General features: G+C 37.1%; 3 protein-coding genes and 1 non-coding gene across 4 annotated transcripts; 3 read left to right on the top strand and 1 right to left on the bottom strand.

Moving 5' to 3' along the window:
- Window positions 1-547: 547 nt before the first annotated feature.
- On the top strand, window positions 548-6,127 carry LOC103400614 (probable serine/threonine-protein kinase At1g54610). Its single transcript, XM_008339265.4, has 8 exons — window positions 548-1,741; window positions 2,000-2,284; window positions 2,433-2,750; window positions 3,302-3,529; window positions 3,809-3,909; window positions 3,987-4,095; window positions 4,981-5,454; window positions 5,590-6,127. Exons 1-8 carry the CDS (start codon window positions 1,322-1,324, stop codon window positions 5,767-5,769), a joined length of 2,115 nt encoding a protein of 704 aa, XP_008337487.3. The 5' UTR covers window positions 548-1,321; the 3' UTR covers window positions 5,770-6,127.
- A 1,379-nt stretch (window positions 6,128-7,506) lies between these two features.
- On the top strand, window positions 7,507-9,738 carry LOC103400613 (probable L-type lectin-domain containing receptor kinase VII.2). The gene has a single exon (XM_029108515.2). It carries the CDS (start codon window positions 7,507-7,509, stop codon window positions 9,616-9,618), a length of 2,112 nt encoding a protein of 703 aa, XP_028964348.2. The 3' UTR covers window positions 9,619-9,738.
- Window positions 9,213-10,658, bottom strand: LOC103405658 (polyubiquitin). The gene has a single exon (XM_008344678.3). The coding sequence runs from the start codon at window positions 10,656-10,658 to the stop codon at window positions 9,885-9,887; it is 774 nt and encodes a 257-aa protein (XP_008342900.2). The 3' UTR covers window positions 9,213-9,884.
- Window positions 10,659-12,031: 1,373 nt separating this feature from the next.
- On the top strand, window positions 12,032-12,102 carry TRNAG-GCC (transfer RNA glycine (anticodon GCC)). Its single transcript has one exon. It is a non-coding gene; the product is annotated as a tRNA-Gly (tRNA).
- The last annotated feature ends 14,097 nt before the right edge of the window (window positions 12,103-26,199 follow it).

Below are 26,199 nucleotides of genomic sequence, written 5' to 3'. Positions count from 1 at the left end.
AATCGTGACATTATGAAAACCCATTTCACCTAAGAAAACGTGCAAACCATTCAAAGGTGGGTTGGGTTGGATGAGTTTATCGGGTTGTGATTATTTACCTTTTTTTCTTATTCCTAAAGTGATTATGAGTGATAAATAATCCAAAACATACGTAATTTTAAACTTAAATCTTGTGAATTTGGTGTTGTAGAATCACTACTTGTTACTTAATATTTGAATTCATTATTTAACTAAAGAAGAAGTAAACAAGTGTGTTCAATAACTATTAAATTTTATGTATATGTGCATTTAATATACATATATATTTAAGAGTGATTGATATTCGGATAGGTCGATTTCAATCGGTTAATAACACTTCAACCTAACCTAGTCCAATTATTGAGTGGGTGGTCGAGTTTCAACTCGAAAATAATTTTTTAAAATTTACAACGCAGCCTACCCTAACAAATTTTGATTGGGTTGGTCGGGTTGATCGATAAACCCACTAAGTACCCCACTCCTACTTTGTATATACAAATAAAACCAACAATTAAAAAAAAAAAATTCCAAAGGAGCCAAACATCACCCATTTTTGACACCTTGTGTGTTTGTTTCTTCTGATGTTTTATTCGCTTTGAATCTTTGATTGAGTAAGAACTGTTGGATTAGAAGTCTGGAAGAGAAGAGAGAGTGTATGTGTTTTGTTGACCGAGCACAGTAGCCGGCCACTGCCGTCTCGCAATACGTTAATCATTTTGTAAGAAATATTTAGTTATTTGAATGCGCGTTGAACGATTAACCCAACAATACGCCCACAAACCCACAACCCACAAAAGCATGCTTCTTCTGTTTCTGCACTTTCTTGGTAATTAACCCTCTTTCTTTCTCAATCGATTTCTCAATCGTTGCTCAACCTATTCTGTATTTATTCATCTCTTTTTTTTTTTTTTTCAAAATTTCCTTACTTGTTACAGTACTAGTCTAATTGTTATTTTCTCACTTTCTTATTTTTCATCAAAGAATTGGAGATTCTTTTTCAAATTCGTATTTTGAATTGAATTTGGAGATTTGGGTATTGGGTAAATTTGAATGTGTCAAAAGTAGCAATTTTTTGGGTTTTCTGAGGGTTGTAGATTAGGTGAATATTGAATGTTTGTGAGATGGAGTGGGTAAAGGGTGAATTATGAGTTCTTTGGAAGGTGAATTATGGATAGTTGATTCTTTGGTTTAGATTCTTTGTGATGGAGTTAGGTAAAGAAGGAGGTTTTGTGAAGGTTTGGATTGGTTTTGGGTGGTGAATTTTGCTTGTGAAGGAGGGTTTTGTGTTTGTTTCTAGTTCAACATGGGTTTAATATGTACCAAGGCTTCGGCCGTCGAAGATAGCCGGGAAAGCCCACCAAAAAGGGTGGCTTCGATTTCGAGTAGGCAGCACTCTGAGCTGAAGGTTTCGCGGTTCAATTCTTCGAAAAGAGAGGAGCCAGTTTGGACTAAAGATAGATTGGGTGGTGGTGGTGATGTCAAAATTATGTTGGTGGATAAGAAAGTCAACGGTTCAATCCGATCATATGATGTGACTAAGAGTAAGAAGATGGACAAGGCTGAGGTTGCTCTTCTTGATCATCCGGGTTCGAGAAGAATTCCCAACGCTACAGTGGCCGAGCAATTAGCGGCAGGATGGCCAGGTTGGCTCGCTGCAGCTGCCCCTGAAGCTATCAATGGATGGATACCACGACGCGCTGACACGTTCGAGAAGTTAAACAAAGTATGTTCAATTCTTTACTTGATACGGTACATGATGTATCTCTTATGTTATTGTATTAGTATAACTAATGCTATTGGTCAGGGATAGGGAATAAACTCACAATGATTCGAGAAAAGAAAATTGGGCGGTTTTCTTCATGATATGACAATTTTTTTCAAGCTACCATGGTTGTGCAGTTAATTACTCTTGTTCATGTTAATAGTTATCAGTTCCTGATTCTTTTCTCTTTTTGCATGTTTTGGCATCTCCCTCTTTCAGATTGGCCAAGGAACTTATAGTAGTGTTTACAAGGCTCGCGATGTCATGAACGATAAATTTGTTGCTCTGAAAAAGGTCAGATTTGATAATCTCGATTCTGAGAGTGTCAAGTTTATGGCAAGAGAAATTCTTTTCTTGCGCAGGCTTGATCACCCTAATATAATAAAGTTGCAAGGATTGATCACAGCACGGTCATCTAGCAGCTTGTACCTTATTTTTGAGTATATGGAACATGATCTTACAGGGCTTGCATCACGCCCAGGCATTAAGTTCTCCGAACCTCAGGTAGTCTTATCGCTTTTACACTTCTCTTACATTTCTTAATGTACCTCTCTACCGTACATCTATGCAAATAAAATAGCCCATTTTTACAGAATGGAAACAATGCCCCTGTAAGATTCCTAATTCTAGTGTTGTTTTTATTTCATTTTAGGTCAAATGTTACATGCAGCAGCTTTTAAGTGGTCTTGAGCACTGTCATAACCATGGTGTTTTGCATCGTGACATAAAGGGGTCAAATCTTCTTGTTGACAACAATGGCATCTTGAAAATTGCTGACTTTGGCTTGGCAAGCAATTATGATCCTCGTCACAGTGTTCCATTGACAAGCCGTGTTGTGACTCTTTGGTATCGGCCTCCAGAGCTTTTACTTGGAGCCACTAAATATGGTGTTGCTGTGGATTTATGGAGCACAGGTTGCATACTAGGAGAATTGTATTCTGGAAAGCCCATCCTTCCAGGAAAAACAGAGGTAAGACATTGAGGAATTTTACCCCTTAGAATCCATGCATTGTTGATACCCTTACGGTCCAGGTTGGATCATTATTGGCTTTGACATGTCTTTGTGAAATTATTACGGATTACATTATCCTAAAATAATAAAGATCTGAGAAAGAGGATCTCTCTGAGTTGTTGATTTTTATTTCAAAATTGCAGATGATATTTGAGTATATGACTAATTATGCCCAATTCTTTTATTGTAAAAGCTTAATTCATGACGTAATTATGTTTATTTGCTTATAATATTTTGAGTTTCTAAATCTTAAACACATAATGTGAGGGAAAAGCTAGAGTGCAGTCTTGATGTATCTCGAGGATTTATATGAACCATGGATTTGAGTAGCAAGATTATGTCCTTGGCAAGTGTTTGACATATTGTGTGGACTTAGTGTGAGGCATTGGCGACATTGCTTGTTCCTCACAGCTACATTTCTCCTTGCTATTTGTTTGACTTAAGATGAAATTTCTCTGTATATATTCAGGTGGTGCCTATTAATTTATGCGCATTTTTTTTTATTATAGGTTGAACAATTGCATAAAATTTTCAAGCTCTGTGGCTCACCATCTGAGGATTATTGGCGTAAATTGCGCTTACGAAATTCAACAATGATCAAGCCTCCTCAACCTTATAGAAGATGCGTGGCAGAGACTTTTAATGACCTTCCTGCTGCAGCTCTGCAGCTTATGGACATTTTACTTTCTGTCAATCCTGCTGATCGAGGAACTGCTGCAATTGCCCTCAAGAATGAGGTGTGTGCAATTTATTTTCTGGAAACTGCAAAAAGGAAATACATAAAATGGAACCAATGCTGTTTTATAGTTATATATATTCATATTCTATGTATTCCTAAAAGTTTGTGTACCTGATTAGGCTGGGAGAAGGATGTGTGGAACAGAATTGAATTATCTTTCAGCAACTGTCCTTACGATTGTTCCTTTTCCTTTAAAACCTTGAATCTGTTTCATTTAATCGTATAAGAGGCCTATGAATTCCTTTCTCTTTTGTAATAATGAATGTTCTTTCAACAGTTCTTCACCGCAAAGCCTTTTCCTTGTGATCCTTCAAGTTTGCCCAAGTACCCCCCCAGCAAAGAGATTGATGCCAAATTGCGAGAAGCAGAAGCTAGAAAGTACGTCTTGTTGGTAACGCATTAATACTTTTCAGACAAAGATGAGACAAGGTTAATCTTTATGCACTTTTTTATAGGCAAGGAGCCAGTGGAGGAAGGGGTCAGAAGGAAGACCTTGGCAGGAGAACACAACCTCCAGCAGTTGCAGGAACAAATGCAAACTCCGAGTCCATTGCGTCAGTGCAGGTAACTAAAAATAAGTTTTATATCTTCGTGTTTAAAGTTGGATTTTGTTTGACATTGAAATGAGCTCCCAGAGACGAAAGTTATTTATAAGTTTGGGTGAAAGTTGTAATTGTAATTCTGTATATAAAAGGATATTTGAAAATGACCATATTTTAGAAATTTATGGATTTTATTTTAAACTTTTATACTCTGCTGTTATGTCATACTATAATCTACTGGTTCAAGCCTCTCGGATGAAAATCTATAGTAATTTCAACACTGCTGGTTGGCTTGTCTTTTGTTTTGAGTATCTTTTACTTTCCCCATGAGTCAGATAAGTTAGGCCCCGTTTCATGATGTTTATAACTTTATATGTTTGGTTTATAGTTTTTCTTTTATGTATATATGGTAAGAGGAGAGAGGGAGGTGAGATTGGAGACATGTGATTAAGAAATGAAGGAAGATCCATAAAGCTAAATCTTTAAAAGAATATTTAGAATGGTTTTTGTTTTTAATTTAATTTTATGTACATCATCACTTTGGAGGCTATAAGGTATTAACTTTCTAGATTCACTTTCGAATCAAGTAGTTCATATCTGTTTGGAGGAGGAGGAATTTATGAAATGTGTTTCGATATTGTGTGTTAATATTAGGGGAAGGTTCCTACAAAATATTTTGGATTTACATTTTTGTCAAACTTGTGAAGAAATTCTTGCGAACATGTTTTGCAATTTACTTTTGATAACTAAACATATTCACACGTACGTTGAACTTGTTCATATTTAGGTCTTTATTTTGATAAATGAATTCTCTGCTCTCTTTTCACATACATTGTGATTCTTATATAAATGCTTCTTCTGCCTCTGTGTTTATTTCTTTATGATGACATTTGCCCTCCAATTACAGAGAAGACAAGGCCATTCCAACCCAAGGGTCCGAAGTGAAATGTTCAACCCGCATAGGGAACAAACTCTTTCTGGGTTTCTGGTTGATCCAACCAAACATTTGCCAAGCGATAAAGATGCTAGAAAGGATTTCACGGAGCACCAGAATAAGAGGACTTCAATTTCAGGACCACTAATCCATGGACCTGGATGGGCTAAGTCTGGGAAGGAACTTAATGATTCCTTTTTGAGTTCAAATAGAGCCAACTTGTCGAAATTATCTGGTTTAGTAATGGCTAGGACTGCATTGTCCGACGACCAACAAGAAAAACCTGGTCCCTCAGGACAAGAAACAATAAAGCCAGTAGGCGGATTTCCAGGGTCACTTGATCAGGAGGAATCTGCAAAGAAGCGGGAGCGGATGCATTACACACAGAGAGTTGCCAGTTCTTGTCAGATGGAAGATGAGAATGGCTCTATTAAAGAACCAAATATGGTTAGTTTCGTTTTTCTCCGTAAAAGTGTCAGTTTATGTCACAACTATTGCATACTATGGATCCTGCCAGTCATTCTCTGATATACTTATTCTAGTTAGCTGAACCTAAATTCTTCTTCAAAATTCTTTTTGCAGCATGGTCGTGGGCCCAAGGGGAACAAAATTTACGTGTCTGGTCCATTACTTGTTTCTTCAAACAATGTGGATCAGATGCTTAAAGACCATGACCATCGGATCCAAGAATACGCCCGGCGTGCTCGACTTGAGAAGAGCAGACATGGGACGCAAGTGACCGAAAGACATCGAGCTGGATAAGCTATGAAATTAAACATTTGTGTTCCTGGTCGTATTGGAGCCGGACCCCTGGAACCCCTTGACTTCGTCATAACAAACACACTGATACAGATACACAATACAAAGAGAGAGATGAAGCTACGCCCTTCCCTGTACAGTGAGTACTTTCCCTGTACAGTGAGTACTTTCTTCAGTCCCATATTCGTTAGTAAATGAAACATCAGATGGCTAATTTTGAAGAAGAGGATTTTTCATTAGAACATACTTTATGTATCTTAACCCATAATTTAAGTCCGAGTCCCTCTCGTAGCCATTTGAGGATGAATGCACCAAATTTATTCGTCGTACATACAGTTGAAAACTAATTCTTGCCATGTAAGTTAGTGTCTCCATTTTCTTCGCTTGGTTGCAATTTATGTGAGTTTTTGCTGTTCTTCACAATAGGGTGAACACGGGTTGAATACTCTTTTAACACTTCCGAAAAGTGAGGTGCACTTTTGCTACTCGTATGAAAACATATATGAATGAACAGTTTATATCGTGTTTTAAACAAGGAAATAAGAAATCGGAAGTATTTTGATAGTGTGGTATGTTCTTCGATTGATTATTTCATGTAGAAGTTAGGCTTATTTTTGGCGTTGTCGCACGTATTCTACACGAGATCTCATCTTCTCCTCTGCATTTTGTTTTGTCTCACTTCATTCACTATACTTATCCTCTATGTCCTACGTCATCTCATCTCCATGAAACCATAGTTTCACTGACATGACAGGGATTCTTTAGTTTTTTAGCTGTGAACACAAGGATATATTATAAAAACAGAGAGTTTTAACAACAATTTTTTTAGAAATTAAAGTCTTTTATTAGTGTTTCGAACGAGAGAATTTGAGTAATTTTGACGAGCGTTTTGTTTTAATTTTTTTCCCGTGCTATGGTGATTATCGTTGTTTCAGATGTCCTAAATGTGAAACCGGTCTGAAAAATCCAAAGTGAAGAAAAGCACAAATGATGAGTGCATGGATCACATTGAGACAGAACAAAGCGTAGAAAATAAAATTAGATTTCACGCAGAGTAAATAGCCTAAAATAAGCCTAAAATTATACCATTTCGAGCTACAAGGAGAAAATTGTAGATTTGAAATCCTAACGCGATATTTTCTTTGCCAGCCATCAGATTTGGCATGACAGTCAACAAGGACATGTTCAAATATATTCCACCCGAAGCTGTGGGGCAGCCGCTATCCACGACCACAACCGTGCACCTGCCTTGGTTTAGAAGTCCCATTTTGACTCAAAACCTAATTCAACTTTTTAATTCATTTCCTCTTTAATTTAATTTCTCTCATCATTAATATAGCCGAACAAATTAAAATTGTAATAAATTTTTAGCGTTAACATCGTCGAACAAAAGTAGTGCGTTAACATCTTTCCAGCAGTCTCATTCTCTTAGATCTTATTTAGCAGCGGAGGAGAATAAATATTTCTTTTAACTTCTGTTGTTTTACCTTCTTCTGCATCGTTGGATTAAGATCGAACAGTAAATGACTCCAATTTCTTTAGACCTTAGATCTAGGATAAGTGGGAAACACTCGTTCAATTTGCTTGTATGATTAAGAAATGTGAAGTCAAATAACCTACACAAGACATAAAACGGCGGCCATTTCCAAGAAGCAAGCTTCTTCTTTCTCATGTCTGTGTCCTTATTGAATCCGATATACATGTTCTTGTTCTCCAAAAATCAATCATTGTCCTTCTCTAATGTCTCCTGCTCCGACGATCCTCTCTGTCTTCCTGGTCACCACTTGGACCATTTTTCTGATCACAACATTCCCAACTTTCGGCGGCGCCACAGAGTTCGTCTTCAACACCAACTTCAACTCCAGCAGCAACCTCAGCCTCTACGGCAGCGCCACCATCCAATCCTCCATCCTCAGCCTCACCAATGACTCCACCACCTTCTCACTGGGACGCGCTTTCTACTCTCACAAAATCCCCACCAAATACGCCAACTCTTCAGAAGCCCTTAATTTCTCCACCTCTTTTATTTTCTCCCTTGCTCCCGTCAAAAACCTCCTTCCCGGCCACGGTTTTGCCTTCCTCTTCTCACCCTTCTCTGGCTTAAGCGGTGCAAGCTCCTCGCAGCACTTGGGTTTTTTCAACTTCTCCAACAACGGCGACCCCAACAACAACATCTTCGGTGTCGAGTTTGATGTCTTCGAAAACCAAGAGTTCCAGGATCCTGATGATAACCATGTTGGTTTGGACATCAACTCCCTTACGTCTAATGCTTCGAGCACCGCAGGGTATTGGAGTGGCGGACTTGATCAAGATTTCAACGAGTTGAAGCTCAACAATGGAATTAATTATCAAGTGTGGATTGATTTTATGGGCTCGAGAATTAACGTGACCATGGCTCGTGCCGGCATGGCAAAGCCGCGGAGGCCGCTGATAAGTGAGGTGGTGGATCTGTCCCGGGTGCTTTTGGATGAAATGTACGTGGGGTTTTGCGCGGCAACTGGAGCATTGGTTGAGAGCCATAGGATATTGGCTTGGAGCTTTAGCAATTCTAATTTCTCCATCAGCGACGCTTTGGTCACTCAGAATTTGCCTTCCTTTGTGGTGTCAGAGAACAAGTCTGTTTTCGGAGTAAAAGGGTTTGTTGTGGGAGTTAGTGTTGGCGGGTTTTTGATTGCTTGGTGCGTGGTTTTGGTATGTTTGATTTTGGTGAGGAGGAAGAGGAGAAAGCGAATGAAAGGAGAGGAGGATGTAGAGAAAGTTGAAGATTGGGAATTGGAGTACTGGCCTCACCGGATTGATTACGAAGAGATACATACCGCGACAGAGGGATTTTCGGAGAAGAAGGTGATTGGGATTGGAGGGCTTGGGAAGGTGTATAAAGGGGTACTAGGAGGAGCAGAAGTAGCAGTGAAAAGAATTCTGCTTCAAAGTGAACGTGGGTTGAAAGAGTTCGTGGCTGAGGTTTCGAGCTTGGGAAGATTGAAGCATAGGAATTTGGTAGGACTGAGAGGTTGGTGCAAGAGAGAAAAGGGCAGTCTAATCTTGGTTTATGATTACATGGAAAATGGTAGCTTGGATAAGAGGATATTTGAGTGCAATGAGAGAAACTTGTTGAGTTGGGAAGAGAGAATTAAGGTGTTGAAAGATATTGCTAGTGGGATTTTGTATTTGCACGAGGGTTGGGAAGCTAAGGTTTTGCATAGAGATATCAAATCAAGCAATGTGCTACTTGATAAGGATATGAATGCTAGGTTAGGAGATTTCGGATTGGCCCGAATGCACCTACACGGGGAAATGACGGGCACAACACAAGTGGTTGGGACGGCAGGGTACATGGCACCCGAAGTGGTTCGAACTGGAAGAGCCTCAGCTGAGGTTGATGTGTTTGGTTTTGGGATATTAGTACTAGAGGTGGTGTGTGGGCGGAGACCGATAGAGGATGGGAAGCTGGGGTTGGTTGATTGGTGTTGGAGGCTAATGGAGAAGGGAAGGTTGAACGTAGCACTTGATGATCGGCTCAAGGCAAAGGGCGGATACAACGTGGAGGAAGTCGAGAGGTTGCTTCATTTGGGATTGTTGTGTGCATATCCTGAAGCTCATGGGAGGCCAACAATGAGGCAAGTTATGAAGGTGCTTGAAGGAGCAAGTGACGATGATGGCATTGATGGCGATCTGTCCCAAGGGGAAGGAATGCATGTAAATTTGCTGCACAAGATTAGAACAACTCCGATGTGGTCGACTTATCGGTGGAACATGAGAGGGCAGGGACACCCTACATTTGAAGACATGAAAAATTCTTTATCTTCTACATCATCTTTGTCTGGATCAGATATCATTAGAGTTGGTAGATGATTAATTTGAGCTCTCTTTGATATGTTTTTTCTCCTATTTTTTTGTGCTCCAACACACATTAGGACTTGTGTGTATTCTTTCTTTTATTAATACAAAATCACTTATTCATTTTTCCCCTAATTTATGTATAAGACAAGCTAACAGATTTGAGTTCAACTTCTAGTAAATTACTTTTTATGTTTTCCGTGTGACTGTTTCAAAGTGAATCAGTTTTCAATGAAAACAAGCAATGCCAAACGCGGCCTAAAACTGTATGTTTTTGCATTTCAGCATTCGCTGTGACAAAGGGTCCCTTTAAACACATATAGGAAATCTCCATCACCAACACCATGCCACCTGAGGCTGCAATTGTCACGCATGATCCTCTGCTTGTGTATAAACAAGTAATCATCCATTGGCAGAATTTTCCTGCTCAAAAGCAATTGCCTCAACTCATTAACCGTGCTCAAATCCTTCACTTCCAATGGAATCGTTGCCGCATTGAGTAAACTTGACGATGTTTGCAGCACTACACTCAACCTTCTTGCCGTCGGCTCATCTCTGAGACGACTCATAGCCTTGAGGAACACAACAATCTCCGAAAATGAATGTATCCCGTACTCACTTAGATTGCGAAAATCTTCGTCTAACTCAATTCCACAGAAGAAGAGCGACATCCTCTTGATCGGGGTACCGTCCATGATATGTATTTTTTCTTTAAGGCTACGGACTGTTTCGGATGCATCAACCTCCATGGGAAGCTGCCTTGCTGAAAACTTGATGGTAATTTGAATTTTACCACTAGAATTATGGTATAAATTCGAAGGAGTTCCGAATCCAGTCCATTTGATGGTGAGGTCAATGGTAGTACCTTCAGTGACAATTGGGTAATCTTCCATGTCTAATCCATCTATTAACTCCCAGCCACACACTGCAAGGGTTTGGGAAGCCAAAGGGACACCCAACACTTGTTCTATCTTCCTTTTGATTTCAACAACTGGTTCCTTGACATTCACTTCCATGGTAAATTTGTGTCCCCATGAAGTAATGATCACCCTCATCTATATGACTAAGAACACTAAATGTTTAGGGTTTAGGGTTTAGGTTTTAGGATTTAGCGTTCTGGAAACTCAAATCACAGTTCAAAGGCTGGGAAATGAGAGATTTTTAAGTTTGGATTTGAGGAAGGAGAATCAAATTTAGATGTTAGAGTCATGTCAAAAGGATGAGTATTGATCATACTCTAATCACATATGCATGAGGGCTAAGTTCATTTCGAATTCATTCTCAATTTCGGTCAAATGCTCTCTCTTCCTATCTCTAATTTTTGTTGCTTAAAGAAAAATGTGTAGTTAAATTAAAGAAAAACATATTTAGCAAAAGCAGTGTGCTTTCCTAAGAAAGACTCTTATTTAAGTAATAACCGTCTTACAAACCAAATCACCTACGCTACTCTTAGATATTGAGTTAGGCACATGTGTCGAACATGCCCCTAAGTGTATTACCATAACCCTTAGCGAGTTTTAAATACAAACTGGTCCTTGCACATATGTTTAGAACGACATTGGTAAAAAAAATTCAACGTGATTTTATTTAAAGGAGTAATGTATTTGTGGTTAGAAAATATTTTCAACACTACTATTAAGTAAATCGACATTTTGTGATTTTAATTGGTGAGATAAATTTTTGGGTTGTTTTATTGACACCCCACATCCAAAATATTCCTCTAAAATTCCAACTTTGTCCCTCATTTTTCTAAATACGCCCCCACCCTCGTGCAAAAGTCAACAGCAAACAACCCCATTTATACAGCCACTACCTCTGAATAACTCCGTCGTTGACATCGCATGACCGACAACTCCCATGCAGTTGGTAACAACCCATCACCTCAACTCATCCAATTGGATAACCCTTCAGCCCCATCACCTCCGTCGCAAAAATCTGTCGTCCAACACTCAAACTCGCCCACCTCGTCTCCAAATTTCCTGTTGCCAAACTTTACCAACCATCCAAAATTCCAAATAGGGTAAAAGAGTACATGCAATTTCTTGGGATTGTAGAGAGAGAGAGAGAGAGAGAGAGAGAGAGAGGATATGGTGCCATGGTGAGAGGTTGGTATTTTGCTCCAGATTTTCTGGGGTGGAATAGTGGAGGACGTCGTTGTTTTTGTAAGATTGTGGAGTCTTTTAATTTAGTTCAAATAGGGGTAAAAGAGAAAATTCATGTGAAAAAATGAAAGTGTGGGGTGTTTTCATAAGATTGTGGGGTGTTAATAAAATTACCCTAAATTTTTTTCATTCACCTTAATTTTTGTTATTGAATTTATCACCCTAATTGAAGAAGAGAAAATGAAATAATCATTGACCTATTATTCACCTAAAGCTAAATAACAATACTTGGTCTTATTGGAAACCGAAGAGATGGCTTTCAACAAGCACCAGTGGTCTAGTGGTAGAATAGTACCCTGCCACGGTACAGACCCGGGTTCGATTCCCGGCTGGTGCATTTTTTTATTTTTGGTTTCTTTTGGTTATCCCATTTAAATTAGAAACCAAACGCGGTCATCCCTGAATTCCGATTTCCGACATTATGGTGTCGGTTATAGAACATTCTGAAAGTTGTGTGAGTATGGGTTGCCATTGTTGATGATATGTTTTGTTGTAAATCATCGTCTTGTTTCATTTGCTACCTTAAATTTTCTGGTGTTGTATAGAGTGATTGCGGTTGCTGCTCAAAATGTATGCTCGTTTCATTTGTGTTGTTTGAGTTTTACAAGTACATTGAATGCATGGTGGGAGAACAGAACATGGTTTTAGGAGTGCTTCTTCTCTCACTGTTAATATAGGACTTTCACTTGGAATGTATGCTAGTTTCATGTCTTTTGTAATAATACATCATGGGTCTTGTTTGGTCTCTAGAATTGGATTGGATTGGATAACTCAGTATATTCGAGGTGTATTCAAGGTAAAGGTAGATGATTCTTTTGAGGGGATTTGAAGTGGATTAGACATTATGGAATTTAGTGTAGTCCTTAGTCTTGCTCGAAAGAATTTTCAGAAAATTTTCTATTTTTCAGCAACTGTTGGTGAAACTTGATTGTTCGCCAATCTTGGTGCACAACATGCTAACTACTGAAATTGATCAACGTCTCTTTCCATGCATTATCTGCAAGTAGCCAAGTTGTATTTTTAATTGGTACATCTTCGTTCAACATGTTTCTTACAAAATTGTTTCTTCAATAACATATATTTTACAAGTAATTACAATATAACATGATAATAGTCTGAATCTGTCATCGTTTACTCATTCGCGAGCTTCCAAATGTTAAAATAGAGTATGCTCTTCACAGTCAGTTCTTGGATTGATACCTTTGTTTTACCCTCACTCTTCCCCTTGATTATAAGTTTGTCCCAGGACATCAACTTGTTATTCTTTTGGCACTTTAGTGTAAATTTTTTTGATGCTTATCTCTGTTTGTTGATGATGTAAGCCTTCGTTTCGTTTCAGATTATCATGGGATTAATTATATCAACTTGCTAAGCTCTCAAAAATAAATTAAGGGCAGAATATGATTTTACAGTTATTTTTGGTTAGTTTTCATGGGACCTGAATCTCCTGGTAGCATGCTATCTCACTGTAATATTGCAAGCTTACTGCAAATTAATGTATGAATCATGATCATCATAATAAGCATTTCGTTATGTAGATATTTGGTTAACTTGATTTTCATTTTCCGTTTCCAGAAAGGCAATAATCTCAAAAATTAATTATTAGGAAATTTCTATATTGAAAAGAAAAAAAAAGAAGTATTGCCATCTCAAGTTCTTAACAAACCAAGATAGATAACCTGACTTTGTTCCTATGCACATTCCAGCATCTCCGTAGTTATTTAAACAAAGGGCATTTTAATTTAAACGATTAACTTTTTTTTTGTCAATATGTAGCCATCGTGTTTGACATTTGTGTGATGAAACATTTGATTTGTTATTAGGAATTCGTTCGTGCTACTAGGATAACTAGTAAGTACTGATAGAGTTTGAAGAAACTAAGGTTACAGATCACTGAGCTTCTAGCTCTAGAAATGTGCAAACACTGTCGATTGTTGAAGCTATTTTGTTGCTTGCTATCGATCACAGAAGTATTATTAGTGTTGAGTGGATTGCTTGATTACATAATTGGTGTTTTCATTGGTAATAAATTATCAAAAAGTACACGGTGTGAGACCCTTTTTATCCGTAACTGATTTAGAAAGGTGCTATCATTATTGTTTATTGAAGTTTCTTTTAATTAGTATACTGTGTTTTGGAGAGTGCGACGAAGTAAAAGTACAGAAAAGTGAAGCATGAGGATAAGACAATCCCTCTTCAATTATCATATGTTTCGAGTTCGACATCCTAACTAAAGTAAGCATGTCACTGCTGAACATTGAGAGACAGATTTGTGTTTCATGGCTTCTCTTAATTAATTTAACAATGAACCTTTCAAAATGATATCTTAAAATAACTAATGTATCACAATGTCTCTTTAAATATGACTACTCTGGCTCCAATCTTCGTTAACTAGATCTCGATAATGCATTTTGAATAAACAATTTGTATTGCTGAGTTCAATTCAACGATCCACTTTTTTATACTATGATTTCTCCTAAGTAAGGCACTTTATCTGCATCTAGAAAGCATTAGGACATGATGCACCGATATATTTAGATCGCTTTTTTAATTTTTTACGTATTTTACAATTCCTGCAGCAGGATAAGTTTATTGCAATTTTACTTTGTAGGTTTAATCTGCTGATGTGAAGAATTGAATCAGAAGAAACTAACGGTACGTAGGATTTCAATTTCGAAATGAGTATTTTATATATACGAAATTTTGAGAGAATTATAAGTGAACTGCGAAAATCTCCTGGAAATATTGAATTGCAGTGGCCAGTGGCCTGGTTGCAGCTTGTCATGTAAATTAGGTTGAAACCAAAGCCTGTATATGATATGATATGATTTTTTAAGACTTGGGAAAGTAGTTACTTTCAAGCTAAACCATCTTAGAGAGTGAAAGTTAATCTTTTTAATCATTTCTACATCAACTAAATGGGTAAAAAACGTCTTCTTCTTATCTTCACACCTTAGACTTTTGCATTTTATTATTATTATCAAGTTTCATGATTGTTCATTAAGTTAATGGAGCCTGTCAATTTCTGGCTATCTTTTCTCATTTTTTTTAGTGGTAACATTTAATAAACACGTAGTGGGATTTATCTAGAACTTGCATTTACACTTATTACCCCTTATTGTCTTGAGTCACCGTCAGTAACTTGTTTAAATCACTTCTTATCTTGTGCCAGCAGCAGCAGGCTTCCATGGACTATACAGTTTTGTCTTTTCCGGTATCATGGTTCACAATTCAGCAATATGGATCAACTTTCCGGTCACAAAATCAGACGATGACGCCATTGCAGTTTGCGTCCTCGATTGATGCCGTTGTTGGTTGAGTGTGTACCCCAAACCTAAAGCCTTGTGCTGGAAGACATGAAGGTTTGTCTGACTAGTAAAGTAGGGTAAATAAAGAGCAGAAAAGGGTAAAAAGGGTATGAAGGGAGAAGAATACTAAATGATTGGCCCTTACTCAGTTCATGCTTATCATCTAATGATCCTGAAAGTTTGCGGATCCTATGATATGGCCAGTTAAACAAATCTTTAAATTTAATTTAAGGTTCCTTTAAAAATTAGCAAATCATGTACGTATATGTTATCTGAGTGTTTAAAGATATCTTATTTTAACTATTATGATCTCTTTGAATTGCAACTTGATTAGCCGTGTGTTTGATGAAACAGGAAATTCTCTCATGTTTATTACGTAATAATGTTTATGAGATAACAGTATCCTTTTTTGAACAGGATACAAGCCTTTATTAGACAGATAAGACTATATCTATTGGGATCTGTTTCTTTTAAAGGAAAACTAATGAAAATGACTTGAAAATTTTGAGTTTTAATGATAATGGCAAAATAAAGGGTAAAATGAATAGTTTCAGGATTGACTTTTTAGTGTAAAAATGTGATTTTTTTGTTAAAATGAACAGTATCAGGAGCTTTTCGTTAAAGTTTCCTTGTTTTAAAGGAAAACTAATTAGTTCTCTATGCTGTCAAAACGTGCAGAAAGATACTGAAGATATTTTTGTTTTTTTTTTATTGTTTTCTATAGCTAAATGGTTAATTAGGCAAGTTGATTTAAACTAATCTATAATGGTCATAGGAACGCACATTAGATAGGTATCTGTTTATTTTACACATTTTATGTTCTTTTTGTGAAGATAGAAAAATGGTTGTCCCCATTTTCTAAATCAATCTACATTTTAACAAGGTGGTGAAAGTTTACGCTCACTTTTTACTTTTTACCAGCATGAAAGAGAATATATACTCTTAAAACTTAAAGCAACTAAAAATTGATCTAATTTGCATAACAAATATTTGTTTTCATAATTTGTTTGCATATGAAAATAAAAGAAATGCAGGAATCAGTCACGTATTTATTTATTTATTTATTTTTATTTTTTATAAAGTATGAGAAAACTTTATATGGGTTATTCATGTGGCTTGACCTAATATCGTGATAGATTAGTATAGTTAAAAGATGTCATGTATTTTAATTTGGTGATTGGTTTTTCATGCGTTATCTTTTAATTGGATTTTGTTGTTGCTTAGCACTGCCAATGTCACACGTTTCTAAGAGTAGTCTTGTATAAGAGCATCTTAAATGGAGAAATGCAAATTCGAGACGTAAAAATCACATTTATATTTTCTGAATATGTAAATGAGAGTTCTTCACTAATAACAAAGATGTAAATTGGGGTTCCATTTACTTTCTCTTTTAAGACATGTTTACTTACATGATATGAGATATGAATGAATAAGGGATTAAAAGGAAGGGGATTGTAAAGGTAGAGATTAAATGGAATGGGAATGTAAAGGATTGGGTATGAGATACACAACCCCTTATGCTAACGAGATACCTTCATTTTTTAGGTATCTCATACCCAAAATTTATGGGACCCATTCATTCATATTTTCATAGTTAACATGCCCGTAAATGGAGAAACTCACCTCCTAAAGACGTAAAAGGGCAAAATGAAAATTTACATTTTTCTGTTAAAATGAGTATTTTACATTTCCTTAAAACTCGTACATTGAATAGCTTTCCGACCAACAAGAAATGTAATCCATAAGGACACCTGTGGAGGGTTGTGATTTTAGTCCTTGGAAGAGATATTTTGTACCTGGTTCTGTTTTACACGAAGGAAACTGAAATGAAGGATGCCTTGGCCGAATAAGGATACTATGTGGATCCTAGAATCGTGTCCGTTCATCGTATATTGTGAAATCAATTTTCGTCAAATATTATTTATATTTAATTTTAAATAAAAATATTTGAAATGATTTTTGACCACACGATGCATAATAAATGAACACAATTTAAGAATCCTCAAGATCCTCATAAAAATAATCCGAAGAGAATCCTGATACATGCCAAATGCCATACAAGATTCTCGAACGCGAAATAATATACACACAGTCCTAATCCAGATGCACAGGATTCATAACCTACCAACAAGATATTTAATATTTTATGTGAACATCAAATTCCTCATTTAATATAATTCTAACTTTATCGCCTTTGTACGCTTTGTCCGCATTGCCCCAACACTTTCTCAATCATTTTCCATTGTTTCGTTTTCCTGGCATAAATTGTGGCCTCCTTGAATTGACTGAAAGCGAAATTCTAGCCTACATCGTGCCTTTGCATCCATCGCGTCCACAAATGCGAGTAAAATATCGGGCACATGGCATCCATTATTCTATCGAGGTTGGTTTCCTGGTTTACCCCTTTGGTGGTCTCATTATTTACCCAATGATTTACCCAATGACTAATGTAGATCAAACAGCATAACGGAAATAGCAAAATAGATTGAAGATTAAGTCGGAAGATGAAAAATTCGATATCAAGAAATTTTTTTATAAATTTGAACTTTTAGTGTTCAATTTGAGCTCATGACCCTCCGGTTGGGAAAAAAAAATTGGGCATCACGCTGCATGAGGTGTAGGTGTAGTGGTTGAATATTTTCTCCATAAAAAGAATTTTAGGTTGGCTTAATTTAAATTCTTTTTTCTTTTCAAACGATAAAAGATATTATTTTATTTAAATAGAAATGTTCACTACTTTGGCCAAAACATTAAATAACCACTCTGGAAATGGCGTACCCCATACATCCTATATTGTTTCTTTATTTTTTATTTTAATAGGGATTTTTTTTTTGAATTGTCATATGAAAGTACTTTTCTCAATTTGTCATATAAACTAACATTTTGCAGCCATTGTCATATTAACTTTACAAAATCTTTTAATTTGTCATTTCACACTCTCCGTTAAGTTTTCTATAAAAAATAAGTCATGTGAGCACATGACTTGTGTTCAAGGTTATTTTGGGCATTTCAATACCTCACTCCACTTCTAATAAGTTTTAGTTGACAAAAAAAAAAAAAAAAAAATTCCGGGGTTTCTTAAAAATTCAAAATGGGCGGATAATTTTAGATGACATGAGGGTTCTCCATTTGAAAAAGGGGAATGACCTGCACTCTCTTCTTTGTGTTTCGAATTAAAGATGATCGACCACATTAAATTCTCAAAGTTCATCAAAAAGTTTTCAAACAAACACAACATGTTTTCTAACTAGCCAAATTTTAGGGTTTGTACTAAAGAGAAGTAAAGAACTTGTGAAAAGAATGTCAAAAGTCCTAAATAACCATGAACACTAGCCATGTGCCTCACATATGACTTATTTTAGATTGAAAACTTAATGAAGTTAGGCTAAGATGACTGTGACAGCCCGTCCCTAAAAATTATGGTTTTTATAATTTTTAATACGTGAATTTACAGAAATGCCCTATGGGCAAAGCGTGCTTTTCGAGGACTTATGTGATTCTTGTATATTTTGTCATGTTTCTTGACATATTCAGATAGAGATCGATCTTACGGACGCGTAGGCACATGTAGAAGTGATTTTGGAGTTACGGTTAAAGTTTTATTGAGTTACGAACCCGAAGGTATTTGGAATGAAATACTATTCTAATTATTTTACACTATGTTTATTATTATTATTATTAAATGATTTATATGCCATGGGTGTGTGTGTGTGTGTGTGGCGGGGGGAGAGGAAAAACAGAAAAAGAAAGGAAACAAGGAAAAAACAGAGGAGGGGGCTGCTGCCCAGTCAGAGGAGAGGAAGAGAGGAGACTGACCAACCAGAGAGAAGAGAAAGGAGGGAAAGTAGGGAAGGTGAGAAGGGAGAAGGAGGGGAAAATTGGGTCTCCTCCTTGACCCGTGCGACCCGACCGAGTATCAAGGCCAAATCTGTGCATTTTCCGGCCAATTTCCAATGAATTGTGTTGAACCACTACCTGCAAATACCACCATAACTCTCTCTCTTCCATTTCCATCCCAAAATTAGAAGAAGTTGGTGGTATTTTGGAGGAAAAACCGACGGTGGTCTGTGTGGGTGTATGGTGACAATCTGTAAATATTGAAGCTAACTCAACCAATTACCACCACCCATAGGCTCCCCTTAACCTCAAGAACAAAGCCCAAGCAATTGTCGAGTCGTCGGAGTGAGTATGGAGGTTGAATTGAAGCACACCCTTTTCTAGGGTTTTCCGGCGGATGGTGGCCAGTTTGAGGTATTTTCCGGCCAAATTGGCCTTGGCCGCAAGTTTAAAGTTTATTCTACTCTTTGAGATCTTCATTTATGTAATTTTTGAGAATTTTTAGAAATAGTAGAGTTTTCCAGCGAGCCAGGGCAGCTGACTGCCAGCGCATGGCCAGGGAGCTGACATGGTTTTATTTTATGAAATTCGTTATTCTAATTATGCTTTTGAGACCTAATTTGACACACCCCGACCTGGAATGTCCACTAGGACTCCGAATCAAGCTGTGCTAGCTGACACCTAGAAGGTGACAAAGCCATAAAATGTGATGATGTGGAAGATTGTGATTAAATTTAAACCTAAGAGTGTCTAAATACCAGAGTGCACCGGTGAGCGGGAATGAACCCACTTCAAACGTGACGTTAGAGTATAAGCAAGTACAGTAGAGTGAATTAAGAATCGTACCCTCGAAATAATCTCCAATACTAAGAATTGCCACGAATCTTCGACGATAAGAAAGCTTAGCTAATAAAACCACAAGGGTGAAGACAAGACAAGGGTGAGTGGCCCTATAAGTAAAATTTTAATAGAAACCATGTAAAACATTATAACCCCTCACTACAACACCTGTATAGTTTCCAGAAAATTCATAATATACCACAACACAACATTTAATCAATAATACCAAATAATCATGCGATTAATAACTCATACTAGTACGCAAGTCGAAGTCACCTAGGGTGACCTGTACAACTTACCCATATCTCATCACATATGCTAGTTCATAACATATTCATTACATATGCTAGCACGTCACGTATTCATTACATATGCTAGCTCATCACATATCCATAACATATGCTAGCTCGTCTCTTATTCATTACATATGCTAGCTCATCACATACGCTAGCTCGTCTCTTATGCATTATATATGCTAGCTCATCACATATTCATCACATATGTTAGCTCGTCTCTTATTCATTACATATGCTAGCTCATCACATATTCATCACATATGCTAGCTCGTCTCTTATTCATTACATATGCTAGCTCATCAAATATTCATCACATATATTAACTCCACGTTAGGGCAACTAGTCTCAAATTTCACACCTTTCCTTGGCAGATAGGTTCATTGATTATAATCTAGACACACGTCAAAATGATTTCCTAAAGATTGACAAATCATCAATTTTTGCTCAAAATTTAGAAACAACTAACATGTTTTCCGTATTCGACGAGGTGGCAAGATTCAAACATTAGACTTGGGAACCGAGAATGCTCACATCACGTGTGTGATGAATGCAATACTGCCCAACTTATGCTCTAATACCAAATTGACACACCTCGACCCGGAATGTCCACTAGGACTCTGAATCGAGCTGTGCTGGCTGACACCTGGAAGGTGACGAAGCAATAAAATGTGATGATGTGGAAGATTGTGAATAAATTTAAAACTAAGAGTGCCTAAATACCAGAGTGCACCAGTGAGCGGGAATGAACCCACTTCACATGTGACGTTAGAGCATAAGCAAGTACAGAAGAGTGAATTAAGAATCGTACATTCGAAATAATCTCTAATACTAAGAATCGCCATGAATCTTGGACGATAAGAAAGCTCAGCTAATAAAACCTGGAGGTTGAAGACAAGACAAAGGTGAGTGGCCTTGTAAGTAAAATTTTAATAGAAACCATGTAAAACATTATAACCCCTCACCATAACACCTGTATAGTTTCCAGAAAATTCATAATATACCACAACACAACATTTCATCAATAATACCAAATAATCATGTGATTAATAACTCATACTAGTACGCAAGTCGAAGTCACCTAGGGTAACCTGTACAACTTACCCATATCTCATCACATATGCTAGTTCATAACATATTCATTACATATGCTAGCTCGTCACGTATTCATTACATATGCTAGCTCATCACATATTCATCACATATGCTAGCTCGTCTCTTATTCATTACATATGCTAGCTCATCACATACTCATCACATATGCTAGCTCATCTCTTATTCATTACATATGCTAGCTCATCACATAGTCATCACATATGCTAGCTTGTCTCTTATTCATTACATATGCTAGCTCATCACATATTCATCACATATCTTATCAATCGTGGCTAGCATATAAGTCGGAGTCACCTTTAATGACCTGTACGACTTTACTCATATTTCATTAATCATTGCTAGCACATAAACCGGAGTCACCTCTAGTGACCTATACGACACTACGCCTGCACACGAGTCGAAACCACAGTAGTGGTCTGTACGACATGACTGGGTGTAAATGAATACGCTCAAGTGCTACAATCATGTGAAGAGTCACTTACGAGTCGGAACCACCTATAGTGGTCTATACGACAGGCATGTGCATCTACCTTGAATTCAAGGTGAGCGTATGGTGCGGAAGGTGAACATTACGTGAAGGACTATGCCCTGGCCACGGGCGGGAGCACTAACACCAGGGTGCAGGTTTATGAGCTTTGAATGCATCTAATACAACATGTACGACTCATAAGCAACATGTACGACAATGCTGGAGTTGCCTACTATTTCAACCTGTACGACAGTGTTGGAGTTGCTTTAAACATAAATGTAGTCATATCATAACCCCATCAATTCAACTAATACTGTATACTTACTTGAACTTACTTAAGCTTACCTGAACTTACCTGTGTGTCCTGCGTTCACCTTTGCACTTCCAAGAGTTCACAATAATTATGTGCAAGAAATATACGTATGGATATGCCATGATGAAATCTAAAATAAAAACATTTCATAGTATTTCCAATTCTATAATACGGTGTACTAACTATTAATCACCAAAGCATAAAGTTAAAACGCACATTTTTTCACCAATATCCCTCACATTGCTCAATTCCTTAAACAAGGCTATTGTCTCGATTATATAATCTCATTTCTTATATGGCTGCATCTAACGTCTCGTTAGATTGCCTATGAACCCTAAACAGGGATCAAGCCATTCGTAGTTCGCAATAATTATTTATAGTAATACGCATATGGATATATCACGATGAAATCTAAACTCAACCATCTCATAGTATTTTATAACATATAAATATATATATATATATATATATATATATATATATATGTCATGGCATAAATTTCTCAGTTTTATTTAAAAGCATTATAGAATTATCAGTCATGAAAAAAATATGATAAGCAAGGAAAGATCCACTCACCTGGAGTCTGCACTACAACTTCCTAGCACAAACATCGAGGCATCACAAACAATTGGTGCCTGTGACCAATTATCAAACCATATCTCAGAATTCTTATTGATACAATACATAACTTACATCGCACATGAGTCTACGTAATTTGATCCAGAAGATCTACAAATCAGATCTTTGATCAATAACTTCCAAGGATACACATTACGCTTCTAGAATAATATACTAAAGTTTCGGAACAATCCAACGGTCGGATCTCCGTCAATTGCCAAAACCAAGTGACGGTTAACATTTTATTTTACGAACTTACAAATCCAATTTGAGAAGATCTGTACGTCGGATTCCCAATTCGTAAGTTCCTATATTCCTCAAATATTATGAATAATAACCTATTAAAGTTTGATGACGATCCAACAGTCGGATCGTCGATTCATATAATGGCCTATTAATGTATCTTAGAGAATTTTGGTTCTAACGATCAATCTACGTCATTCAATTATCAAAACTCAATTCAAGGCATCAAATATAGTCTAAAAATAGCATTGGCGGCCCTCTGGCCACGCGCCGCTACACGCGCCGCCCTGGCTCGCCGGAAAAATCAACTATCTCTAAAAATTACCCAAATTTTTAGATTTGAAGATCTCAACGAGTAGAACAACTTTCATACCTGTGACCAAGGCCAATTTGGCCTAGAAAGGCTCAAATTTCATCAAAACTCGTCTGAACCCTAGAATTGGGTGTGCTTCGATTTGACCTCCAAACGTGTTCTGATGCCTCCACCACTGATTGGGCTTTGTTCCTAGGTTCTAGGGGAGTCTAGTGGTGGTAGCAATTTTCTGGATTACCTTCACAATCGTCAAATTTTGTCATGGTACCCTTTGAACCCACAGTTTTGTTCTACTCGAATTCAAGCTCAAATCCTATAAAATTTGATTGGGAATGGAAGAGGAAAGGACTAGGGGATTATTGGGAATGGTTTCTTAGTCCAAATTCGTGAGAAATCCTGTGGAAAACCACCAGAAAATATGGAGAATTGGACTGGGTGTACACGGGTCACGGGTTGGGAACTCGTTTCCCCTTTTCCCCCCGCTCTCCACTCTCCCTCATTTCCCTCCTCGCTTCTGCTTCTGATTGGGTAGTCTTCTCTCTCCCTCTCCTCTGATTGGGCAGCAGCCCTTCCCTATGTTCTCTCTCCCGTCCCCCCTTCTTCTTCCTCTTCTTCTTTAACTATTTTTAAAATCACTAAATGATAAACAAAATATATCATTATAAAAATTTATAAATATATAAATAGCGGCTAAACAAAAGTACTTCTCGGTTTTATAATTTTGTAACATCGAGTACTTCAAGAAAATGCTAAGTATTAATTCATACCCTCGCTATACGTTGGTCAACGGATGTCAAAACCCTCGCCTCAAAAGGCATTTTCGTAAAATCACACTTTTAAATTTTGTAAAAACGTAAGATTTGGGACGGGTTGTCACATAATTGCTGTGGTTTGAATATTAGTACGATTGTAGTATATGTTAAATTAAATAAATATATTTGGATTTGGTTTGAACTTTGGAAATGTGAACTACGAATGGCTTAATCCCTGTTTAGGGTACTTAGGCAGTCTAACAAGACGATAGATGCAGCCATACAATATTTGAGACAAAAGCCTTGTTTGGGAAATCAAGCAATGTGAAGGAAATTGGTGAAAATATGAGATTTAACCTTATGATTTAGTGATTGGATGTTGGTCATAAATCATTGTGTGAAGGATCAAGAAATTGAAGTACAAAATTGTAAGTATTGATAGTTAGTTAAACTAGTGTTTAGTTGAGCTTATCACCGATAATTATTCCCCAAAATAAATAGTTTGGGAGTAGGGTGTTATAGATTGTGCATTTTACGCCACATTATTGAGATATATATTTATATATATTTGGAAGCACTACGATATGGTTAAGTTTTGGATTGCATTAGGGCATATCCATAAGTATATTATTGCGCATAATTACTGTGAATGCTGTGAAGTACAAAGGTGAACGCAGGATGCATAGATAAGTTCAGGTGAGTATATTTTGTGAAATGTGGGATGCATGGTTATGATTACATTTTATTTGGAACGATTGAGTGATGGCATGACTATATTTATGTTTTAAGCAACTCCGACACTATCATACAGGTTGCAATAGAGGCAACTCCGACATTGTCATACAGGTTGTCTATAAGTCGTACATGCCATACTAGATGCATTTAGAGCTCATAAACCTACACCCCGGTGTTAGTGCTCTCGCCCGAGGACAGAGCCTAGCCTTCACGTGATCATTCACCTCCCGCATCACACGCTCACCTTGGATTCAAGGTAAGTGTCAGCCTGTCGTACATACCACATTGGGTGGTTTTGACTCGTAGGTGACTTGCGATACTTCACACAGCACGTGATCGTAGTACTTAAACGTATTTATTTACACCCAGCCTGTCGTACAGACCACTAGAGGTGATTCCGACTCGTGTGTAAGGATATGTGATGAGCTATAAATTCAGCCATACAGGCCACAATAGGTGGATTCGACTGACATATTACTTCCAGAGATTTATCTCACCTGGTTTACTTAATTTATTATATTGAGATATTTGGCATAGCAAACATTTGAATATTCTATTCCCATTATGGTTTCGATCAGATATGTATTATTTTCTGGGAAATTATGCAGGCTTTTTGGTGAGGGATTATTACTTTTAGAAAGAGAAATGGTTTTTGAAAAGCTTTTCTTTCACCCACTCACATTTTCTATTTTTGCACCTCTCCAGGTTTTAGTAGCAAGTTTCTGTATCGACGAGAATTCGTAGCACTTCCGTATGCAGGTGACTTCTTATGATGGTATAATCATTATCTTATCTTACTATACTTTACTTATGCTATGTATCACGTGTGAATGAGTCCATACCCGCTCACCGTGCACTCGTGTGTTTAGGCACTTTTAGGTTTAAAATTTGTTCGTAGTTATACATTATCACACTTTATGGCTTCATCACCTTCCAAGTGTCGGCCATCACGGCTCGATTCGGAGTCCTAGTGGACATCCCGGGTTGGGGTGTGTCAATGACAAATTAATTATTGTGAAGAGTTAATACGACAAGTCGCTTAAAATTTTAGTTTATATGACATTAAAAAAGATGTTTAAGTTTACATAACATTTCAAAATAATTTCCTAATAAATTTTATTAAAATAAAAAATGCCTAGGCCCCTTTTAGTCTGCCACCAAACTAACACGTAGCGATTTTAAGAACTCGTCATCCATGTGAATTAAATATCAAAACACTAGCAATAGTGACTTTCTCATAGTCACCAATATTGAACTGGTTACGTATTGACCAAAAAAGAAATGGTTACTAGGTGGAGCCAGTTAACGCTTATTCCCTCATTTGATTACAAGGAGAATGTGCTTTTGCTACCCTAAGTAGTGACTAAAGGGTCACTAATGCCCATCCTTTGAGTAGTGAAACAAAATTATATATTTAGGGGTGTATTGTGTGTGGAGTTTGATCATGGTCCAAAATGCCGATAATATCGGCGATATATCGCCGATATTATCGGTTTTTAGGGGAACCGAAATTTTTTTCACTATCCAAATGGTTTTCGGGATAATATCGCGATATTATCGAAATTATCGATAATATCGGAATGGAAATACTCGGAGA

The sequence above is a fragment of the Malus domestica genome, chromosome 09 (genome assembly GCF_042453785.1).
Source record: "Malus domestica chromosome 09, GDT2T_hap1".
NCBI lineage: Eukaryota > Viridiplantae > Streptophyta > Magnoliopsida > Rosales > Rosaceae > Malus > Malus domestica.
The sequence above is the reverse complement of the archived record's forward strand: the minus strand, read 5'-3'. Positions and strand labels throughout refer to the sequence as shown.

Coding starts and splice junctions, on each gene's coding strand:
- LOC103400614 (XM_008339265.4), top strand. CDS start 1,322: ATGGGTTTAATATGTACCAAGGCTTCGGCCGTCGAAGATAGCCGGGAA. Junction 2,285..2,432: donor TTAAGTTCTCCGAACCTCAG/GTAGTCTTATCG, acceptor ATTTCATTTTAG/GTCAAATGTTACATGCAGCA. Junction 3,910..3,986: donor CGAGAAGCAGAAGCTAGAAA/GTACGTCTTGTT, acceptor ACTTTTTTATAG/GCAAGGAGCCAGTGGAGGAA.
- LOC103400613 (XM_029108515.2), top strand. CDS start 7,507: ATGTCTCCTGCTCCGACGATCCTCTCTGTCTTCCTGGTCACCACTTGG.
- LOC103405658 (XM_008344678.3), bottom strand. CDS start 10,658: ATGAGGGTGATCATTACTTCATGGGGACACAAATTTACCATGGAAGTG.